The sequence below is a fragment of the Vombatus ursinus genome, unplaced genomic scaffold (genome assembly GCF_900497805.2).
Source record: "Vombatus ursinus unplaced genomic scaffold, bare-nosed wombat genome assembly UNPS02014863.1, whole genome shotgun sequence".
NCBI classification, from domain to species: domain Eukaryota; kingdom Metazoa; phylum Chordata; class Mammalia; order Diprotodontia; family Vombatidae; genus Vombatus; species Vombatus ursinus.
In genome coordinates, this window is record NW_020954641.1 from 30,763,791 (window position 1) to 30,773,806 (window position 10,016).

General features: G+C 42.5%; 1 protein-coding gene across 2 annotated transcripts in view; it reads left to right on the forward strand.

Annotated features, from left to right (window-relative positions):
* The window catches only part of LOC114027725 (proton-coupled amino acid transporter 1-like), a 30,139-nt gene extending 21,770 nt beyond the window's left edge, over positions 1 to 8,369 (forward strand). The window contains exons 8-10 of one of the 2 annotated variants that reach the window (XM_027841816.1): positions 2,096 to 2,262; positions 4,278 to 4,447; positions 6,581 to 8,369. In XM_027841816.1, coding sequence (XP_027697617.1) covers positions 2,096 to 2,262; positions 4,278 to 4,447; positions 6,581 to 6,855 — 612 coding nt within the window. In that variant the 3' untranslated portion in view covers positions 6,856 to 8,369. The remainder of the gene's footprint in view (positions 1 to 2,095; positions 2,263 to 4,277; positions 4,448 to 6,580) is intronic. The other variant, XM_027841817.1, reaches the window with a different exon arrangement.
* The last annotated feature ends 1,647 nt before the right edge of the window (positions 8,370 to 10,016 follow it).

Genomic DNA, 10,016 nt, shown 5'->3' on the forward strand with positions numbered 1-10,016 from the left:
CATTTAGAAATGCCAATGATCTATGTGGGTTTATTTATAGCCTGCAACTTTGCTAAAGTTGTTTATTATTTCAAGTAGTTTTTTACTTGATTCAGAGCCAGTAATCTTGCTGCTGTTAGACCACACTGCTTCTGCTGTGAGTCTGGAAATCAGAAGAAAGATCAAAGTTGAAGATACAGGTTTGGGAGTTATTTGTGCTTTGCACTTTGGTTAGTTAACACCAATCAGTGCTGAGTGTTGGACTGGAAGGGCTATCAGGACTCTAGCCTTAGCTTTGTAACTAACTGAATATGTAACCATGGGTAAACTATTGTCCCTGCCTAGGCCTCAGGTTCCTTGCCAATCAAATGAGGGATTGGGAATGATTGTATTCCAAGTCCCAACACCTCTAATATTTGGGGGGAAGGGTCTTGATCCACCATTGCCACAGGCTTGACAGACAGTGACCTACACTGAGTGGTCTGGCTAAGCACTAGAGATGTTAAGTGAGCTTGAAACCTCTGAGAGGATCAGGAGTTATGTATGCATAGATAGTCCCCCAAGGTGAGGAGATTCCAAAGAGAGGAGTCCAGTCATAGGTTTAGCCACAATCTAGGTGACACAGCAGATAGAGAATTGGACCTAGAGTCAAAGTTGTTGAGACACTTGTTAGCTGTATGACCTTGGGCAAGTCACTTAACCTGTTTGTCTCAGTTTCCTCAACTGTAAAATGCAAATAATAATAGCACTTACCTCTCAGAGCTGTTGTGAGAATAAAATGAGATAATATTTGTAAAGTGTTTAGCACAGTGCTTGGAACATAATAGGCACCTAATAAAATGCTTGTTTCCCCTTCTTGTTACCCATTAGCAAAACTTTCTGATGCTGAGATAGGGTTCTAAACCAGAGGTTCCCAAACTTATTGACCTATCGGCCCCTTTCAAAAAAAATTACTCAGAGCCCCCCTGGAAATCCACTTTCTTTAGCCCTTTAATTTTTTTTAAATTTGGGTCATTTCAATAAAAACAAAATATTTTTTTTTAAAAATTGACACATCTGAAATTTAATAATTTATTGTAAATTTTGGGGGTTTTTCCTGCATTGAAATTTTGATGACGCAATATTGCTTCAGTATCATATTGTATCATATTGTAAAGAAGTCATTACATGCACATATTCCTGCTGATTCATGCTGGACTTCCCAATAATGCACTACATGCTTGCCTGCCAACACTTGCTTGTTAAGACCTGTCAGTGAACTTGACCACTTTTTTGTGTGTTTATTTGGAAAAATAATGTTATCACTATGACTTTAACTCTGTTATACAACAAATGAAACACGTACAAAGAGTTTTTCAAATTTTTCTTCTCTTCTCTTCTTTCTTTATACTTCCACTTCTCCCTTATTTTTATTCAATGCCCCCCAGTTGTACCTGAGGCTTCTACCACCCCCCTAAATGTACCCTCCTAGATCATTCCAGTATCCTCCAGGAGGTGGTATCACCCACTTTGGGAACTTCTGTAAGCCTTTTCACAAACCATTATCAAGTTGTCAGCCTGAGATTTTGATTAGTGAAAGAAGGTAACATATGTGACACCATATCTGGATGTGGTGGTTTCCCCAACTTCTCAAAAGCAACGTCAGGGAAGCACAATCTCTGATAGTTCACCCAAGCTGGGAAAGTTTTGAGTAGGTGCTGGGGATGGACTTTAAGTCGTCACCTCAGGACCAGTGGAACTTCCTTGCAGAAAGTCTCACCATCAGAGACCTGACTACCCACTAGGGGATACATTTTGTGGCTACAGCACCTTGTAAAGACTAGCCAATAAGGGTGGGAGGTCTTTTGATCTTCTGGGTAGACGGAACAACCAACCACCGTGATCAGATAGTGGATGCATTGAAAAGTGTGTTTCTATGTTAATACCTATTGAGGGCTCACAGAACAAGAAGGACAGTTTGCCCGGAGCTGAGGGTTGCAAAGAAGAAAAGGGAGGACCTACATTCTGTGGGGTCCCAGAAGCAGAATAGAAATCCTCTTGACCATGAAGGTGTTATCTCCCTTGCTGGTGATTAACATTTCTGTTTTTGTTTTTCCCTTGCCTTCCTTTCCAATAGGTTCTTCCCCTAGAAAACAAAATGAAGAAGAATGACCATTTCCCAGTCATCTTGTATGGAGGAATGACCATGATTACACTTCTCTATACCAGCCTGGCATGCCTGGGCTACTTGAAGTTTGGAGCAGCCATACAAGCCAGCATAACCCTCAACCTGCCCAACTGCTGGTATGTTTATGGTTTGGAGAGTGGAAATCCATGCAGTTGGGAAGACTTGGGAAGGTACAGTTCTAATGGAGCAGGAAGAATACTCCTGGCTCTGCTCCTAATTGAAAGTCATTCACTATCTGTTTTGCCTTGGGAAAGTCCTCTTTCTGTGCCTTTATTTCCTCATCTGTAAAATGAGGGCAATATCCATTATTCTCTTCCTCACAGGCTTTTAGGGAAAAATGAGATAATGTGTACAAAGCCCTTTTTAAAGTGTAATGGAAATTATACTTTCCATCATAGACTGAGTACTGTATTCAACACTGGGAAAAGATGCAAAGTCTAGAAAAGTTAATATTATGATGATCATTCATTTTTATTTTTATTTAAATAAAGCAGGAGGATTGTAGAGTTTTTTTAGGCTGGGGCAAGAGTGAATTTGATACCTCCATGCTGATCTCATCGTGAATTTAGTTCCTAGACTGAACCATAGAATATCGTCACTGGAGTGTTTGATTATCTGTCTAGTCAACTCTTCATTTTACTGAGGAGAAAACACTGAGGCCCAGAGTGTCTTTCCCAAAGTCGTACAATGAGTCAGGATTCCAACCTAAGCCTTTGGGTTCCAAGTCCACTGTTCTTTCCTCTTCACGGTCCCTAACTAAATGTGTTGGATACCACTATTGTTAAACCAAAAGATGATACCTGAAACTATTCTGCACCAGAGAAGATATTTCAGTTGGGGATAACATATAAGAGCATTGGTAGCAAGGAATGAGATAGAAGCCAAACTGTCTGCTCTGTGTGTTTGGGTCCTTTTTTGTCAGCAGCTCTCCTGTTCTTCTCTCTGATCCCTTCGGAGCTATGGCCAGTGATGCAGCTATAATTTCCTGGATTCTAGTCCCAGCTCTGGTCTCTACTGCCTATATTACCTTAGGCAAGTCACTTCCTTGTTTTTTCCTCTATAAAATCAGAGTGGGGGTAGAGGAGGTTGGACTAGATAATCTAAAACAGGGATTCTTAATTTTTTTATGTCACAGACCCTTTTGGCAGTCTGATGAAGCCTATGGACCACTTTTTGGAATAGTTTCTAAATGCATGAAATACCTAAGATTAAAAAGGGAAGCAACTATATTGAAATACAGTTATCAAAATATTTCAGAAATCATGTCACAGACCCAGGTTTAGAAACCCTGGTCTAACATTCTACTGTTTTTTAACTCACATATGACAAACTCATTTATATTACCATCATACACAGTTGTTCCTTCTACTGATGGCCACAGGGAGCTTCAAAACATACTCTTAGACCCAGCTCTGGGGACTAGCCCAAACTCAGCTGTCAACAATGACCACCAATCCTGATAATGTGACCAGCTCAGGACCCATATCTACATCTCTACCACTGTAGAGACCTACAGTCCCACTCCTGACACTACCTGTGTCAAGTACAAGCCACTTAAACTTCATGGGCCTCAGTTTTTTCATCTGTAAAATGAAGGGGATAAATTAAGTGGCGGTTTTCAATACCTCTTCCATCTAGAACTTCAACTTAGAATCAAATACTGCCTCTGACACTAACGAGTTATGTGACGACACACAAGTCAATCACTCTCTCCAAATCCCAGGTTCCACATCTATAATTTGGGAATGATGATACCCGTAATACCTTTTCCAACCCTTTTTCATGGGGTTGTTGTTAGGCTTAAAGCAGATAATGCTCTGCCAACTTAAAAGTATTAAATAAATTCCAGTTGTTGCTTTTTTTTATCATTGACCACTATTACAGTAATGCTGCACAAATTTCTGGCTACTTGGTTCAGTGTGATCAAGTATTTGGTCCTAAGGAGGTAGGAAGTTTGGGAAAAGAAAATGTACTTGAGCTTCCTCGGCCAATCTGGCAACTTCTGATCCACCACGTAGAGTTTAGCCTCTTCTTGCCATGTGATCATTTGCGTTTATTTTAGTGCTGAGAGCTAAGATCTTGGGTGGATTTTCCCAGATGAGATTATCAATCAGCTGGGTTCTGTCTACAGGTTATTTCAGTCTGTGAAGCTGCTCTACTCTCTCGGAATCTTCTTCACCTATGCCCTGCAATTCTATGTCCCAGCTGAGATCATCATCCCTTTTGCTGTCTCCCACGTGCCAAAACAGTGGAATTTGGTGGTAGATTTATCCATCCGCACAGGCCTGGTCTGTGTGACATGTGAGTAGGAAGCAGGATGGCTTAATTTTGATGTGATATTTGGGCACCCACGAACTAGGAGCTGGTCGGGGTCCAGACCATCGCGTGGGGGCAGGAATTTCTAAGTTCACTGGCATGATTCAGCAAGCTTGTGACAGGGTAGAATAAAAAGAGCCTTCCCAAGTGTCAGGGCACTTAGGTTTTATTCATGGCCTTGCTACTTATTATGACATCAGGTGGGTCACTTCACCTCTATGGCAGCTTTGTTGTTGTTGTTTAATTGTTTTCAGTCATATCCAATTCTTTGTGACATTTTTTGGGGGGTTTTCTTGGCAGAGATACTGGAGTGATTTGCCATTTCCTTCTCTGGCTCATTTTACAGATGAAGAAATTGAGGCCAATGAGGTTAAGTGACTTGCCCAGGGTCACATAGCTAGTAAGGGTCTGAGGCCAGATTTGAACTCAGAAGATGAATCTTCCTTTCTCCAGGCCAAGTGCTCTATCCACTGTGATAGGTGGCGCCATAGTGCACAGAGCAGCGTGACCTAGAGTCTGAAAGACCTGAGCTCAAATTTGTCCTCAGACAGTACCTGTGTGACCCTGTATAGGTCACTTAACTTCAGCCTGCCTCAGTTTCCTCAACTATAAAATGGGGACAATAATAGTACCCATCTCCCGGGTTTGTTGTGAGGATCAAATGAGATGATATTCTTTTTTTTTTTAATCTTTTTTTTTTTTTTTGCTTTTTTTGGTGAGGCAATGGGGGTTAAGTGACTTGCCCAGGGTCACACAGCTAGTAAGTGTCAAGTGTCTGAGGTCAGATTTGAACTTAGGTCCTCCTGATTCCAAGGCTGGAGCTCTCTCCACTGCACCACCTAGCTGCCCCCAAATGAGATGATATTCATAAAGCACTTAGCACAGTACCTGGAACATATTAAGCACTTAATAAATGCTCCTTTCCTTTTTCTCTCTTTTCTCAATGTCATTTGAGATTCAAGGATAATTAAAATCAGCTGCTAACAATTTTCCCTTCTTTCTTATTCTGAGAGATAATAGTCTTCATTTCTCCTAGCCATAAACATTCAGATCACTTCACAAAAGAAAGAACTAGAGAATGTCCCCTCCCACAGTATCTCGCTAGGTTGCAAAAGAGATTCACTGAGCTTGTTTGGATAACCCCCTGGTGTTTAGATGGCACTTGTCAGTTTATAGAGGCTTTCAAATATATTCTTCCACTAAAGTCCTCCCCTAGGGCCTTATCTCAATGTGAAGATGACCCTGGGTTCTCCAAGGTTAGGACAACAGAGTAGACTCTTGCAGCACCTGCCAAGCTGGACAGGTTTCTGGAGGGAACCCAGCCCTTCTCATCTGACCCAGGCTCACCAGACTGGTAATCCAGAAGCACAGGGAGATGGGTACCTTGGCCAAGGTAGCTCTTTGAAATGACTCTCCCTCAATGGAATGATGGTACAAGAGGAGAGGCCCATCTGGGCCAGGGTTGGAGGGAAAGAGAAAGTTCCCCTAAGACTGGGACCTATGATCCTCCTCCCCCCTAGAAAGATTCTAGATTGAGCCCACCCAAAGGCAAGTGCCCAGGGAGCAAGAACTTCTACTCACTGGCATTTTGAACAATTTTATTTCAGAAAATTCACCTTGTGTGTGCCCATACGCACCCCCCCCCACACACACATATACCTCAACAGTCAAAAGATTTTGAGTATGGGCTCAGGGAAATACCAACCTAGCTAAGTGTAGTAAGGGTGACCAGGTGTTGGATTTTTTTTTTCAGCTACAGCAACTCATGAAAACCCCTACTTTCCCACTAAAATAGAGAAAGATTGTTATTTGCATCTGTAGAGTTTATAATTACCCTGACAAAGGCACAGATCTTTTGAAGTACTGAAATTAGCTTCCATTAAAAGGTATCCTATGCTGAACTATCTATTGGGAAAGACGTTTTGATGCAATGGTGAGAGTCCAGGACTTTGAATCCAAGGACCCTGCTTTGAGGTTCAGCTCTGTCACTCCTCTGCCAGGTGACCTTTTAAAGAATGTAGTTTAAATTCCTTGGCCCCCATTTCCATCCTTGGACAACAGACATTTCATCTATCCATTTCAGGCTGGTCATAAATGCAAATATCTTTTCCTTTACAGGTGCCTTGGCCATTCTGATCCCCAGATTAGACCTGGTAATAGCCCTGGTGGGTTCCATGAGCAGCAGTGCCCTGGCTCTGATCATCCCACCACTCCTGGAGATCATCACCTATTACTCAGAGGGCATGAGCCCTATCACCATCATTAAGGACATCCTGATCACTTTCCTGGGCTTCTTTGGGCTTGTGGTGGGCACCTACCAAGCACTCTATGAACTGGCCCAGCCACCTGTTTCTCCCACCTTTTCCAACTTGACCAGTGCCTTCGTACAGTGATCTACTTCCAAGAGGAACACCTTCCCTGCCTCTCCTCATCCCTCCACTCCCTGTGGAAGGTGAACTCTCTGCTTCTGGGACTAGGCCAACTGTGCTATGGTAGAAAAAGCACTGGGTCTGGAAATGGAACACCTGGGTTATGTGATATGACTATGGGCAAGTCACTTAGACTCTTTGAGCCTCAGTTTCCTCACCTGTAAAATGAGGATACTGCTTCTCCTTATAGGATTTTTGGGAGCATTGAATGAAGTAATGTATTCAAAGCACTTTGTAAATTGTATAGTGCTATAAAAATATGGCCTATTACCACTGCTTTTCTTCCCCCTCAGCATTCTCTTACTTTGGGAGCTCTCCAACATACTGCCTCAAGGTATGAGTCATTTTCTCTTAGCTTTGCCTCTGACTTGTTGGCAAACTTCAGTTAAAGGTTTCCACTAGCTGCCTATCATAGAAAGATGACCTAACAAGGTTGAGCACATGTTTGCCATCCATGAACTCTCTGAATACAAGCTGATACTGAAACTCTAAATATATTCTATCTGGAGTTTGACTCCCTTTCCAACTCCTTGTTCCTGGACCTCTACCTTGTTCCTCAAAGACAAACCAATCTGTGAAATATTTATACTCAATCACCATTTCTAGACTCTGACATGTAGTTGGGTTTTGTATCAGAGGAGACGCAGTTTTAAGAAGAGAGCACATGCATGTGAGAAATCACCTTGAAATCCTGAAGGCAATTAAGGGAAGGACCTTAAGGATTGTCGTCCAACCCTCTCACGCTCCAGGGGAAGAGAATGAAGCTCAGAGAGGACAAGAGGCTTGCCCAAAGCTACACCATGAGTTAATGGTTTGGCTGAGGCTAGAAGTCCGGTCTCTGGCCACACAAAGCTGAGCTCTTTCCCATGAGACCACAGAGCAAGAAGTAATCTTAAAGACTATCAGGTCTAACACTCTCATTTTGCAAAAGAGTAAAGTGCAGATGTAGAGAGGGGAATGGATTTGCCCTGGACTGTAACCCAGGATTCCCCATCCAGTGCTCTTTTCACTACACCCCACGTATTTGGGGATAGAAGAAGGGCTCCCTGCTACTGCAAAGGGCTCTAGAGAAGGAAGACAGAAATGGTGCTAGAAAACAAAAAAAGACCTGAGGGCTCATAGACAAATGATGTGCATTTGGGGGAGGGTTCCCTCCTCTTATATCTCCTGACTATGGTTAGTCACAGTCTCCAAGTGAAAATGCTTATTTTTTGAAAGATTAACAGATTAATCTTACCAAGAAGTAAGAGAAATCTGGCTCAAGTTAGTGGTTAGGGGGAAGGGTTGGAATCTGAAACAGCTCATGATAGCAAAGATCAGAATCCATTCAACAAACATTTGTTAATTACTTTGTGTGTACAGAGTACTCTGTTAAGCACCAAGGAAGGTTTCAGGCTTGGATAGGATAATGTTCTTGCCCTCCTCCCTTGTGAAGAAGGGTCTTTGGTCATCTCTTCATTGCATGTATGTCAGCAACATTAAAGACTAATAACTATTAACATTTGCTTTGTCTTTGGGTTTTCTTTTCCTTTTTCAGAGAGGGGAGCTTATAGGTTGGGAGATTGACTCCCCCATCCCCAATGTGGGCCAGGGTTGTTATAGTGACTCTTAGTAGAAAAGAAGCATGTGCAAGTGGGCAGGTGCTAAGGAGGTGGAAGAAGGTGTAGTGGTTACTGTGAATCTCTGGGAGCAGGGATAAATTCATCAATATCATTTAACATTTAGTATGTACAATGTACCATGTGAATCACTAGAAAAGATTAAAAAAATAAGGCATGGCACTTGCCCTTTTGGAGCTAATCTAAGTAGAAAATGATAAATATACACTGACAAAACTGGTAGTTGGGAGAGGAGGACACATAATTATTGTCCAGTTATCTGAAGGACTCATTTTTGAAAGGGATTATATTGATTCTGGTTGGACCCAGAGGAAAAAAGGAAGAAGGAAAATTTAGCCACAATAGGAGGGAAAGACTTCCATACAACTGAAGCAATTAAAAAAGAGGAATAGGCCACCTCATGAGAGGTCTTTAAGGAGGGATTAGATGGTCATTTGTGAGGGATACATACTGCAGAGAAGAATTAATAATAACTTCCAATTACAGAGCACTTTAAGGCTGACAAAGCATTTTCTCTGCAATGGAGGAAAAGCAAATGTGACAACAGAGAGATAATGTTATCTTTGGGGGGAGGGGCAGAGGTGCTCTCTGGCCTTCTCCCAACTAGGGCCCCTAGCTCTGCTCTGGATTCATATTTGCTGACCAAAATAAGTCCTGGGGGTATCCGAAGAGAGAGATCAGGATCTGAAACTCTGGCTCTCTACACATCCACCCCAGGACCCTGGGAACAATCACTTAAAACTTAGTTTTGGCTCCTGTGTGTCTAGGGCCTTTCCCGGACAGCGGAGTGGAAAGGCACTTGGTGTACAAAGAAAATCAGGTTAAAGTACAGCTATTCATTTTCTCCACAAGAAAGAACTGATTAACATAAGAGACTCACCCGTGCTCATCAACAAAGACTTAAGCAAACAGTAATAACTAACTACTATTAGTACTGTCCCAGGATGCTGAGACTTCAAATGTCAAAACATGGAGCAGATTGTGGGACTGCTAAATCAACATTTCACATGCTACCTTGTATCTGCAGATCTAAGCAACAGCCTCAAGGTCCATGTCTGGCAAGCCCAGCCAGGGTTGGGCTCATCCTTTTATTGGAGATCATCTCCAAGAAATACTAAAGTGTTGGCAGGGCATTGTTATCTGAAGCGCAGCTGGCACTGACTGAGGATCCTGGCATTCTCAACTTTTCAAACTCAAAAGTCTGCCTTCGAGCTTGAAAACATCCACCTTAGGATCATTGCTCAGTCACCTATACTCAGTAAAGAAACAAGAAATAGCCTAAGACCAGGCTAAGGTTCACCTAGGCAGGTCATATGCCTTCTGCCATGTACTTTGCAGCCATCATGCGACTGGAGTGGGAGATAGAGTCCTGTCTCTATCCCCCAGATAGAGGGGAGAAGGGCAGAAGGGGAGAGGGAAAGGAAAGAGAAAGAAGAGAGAGGGGAGGGAAGAGAGAAAAGGATAGGGGAGAGAGAAGGAAGAAGGGAGGGGAAAGGGAAGGGAGGA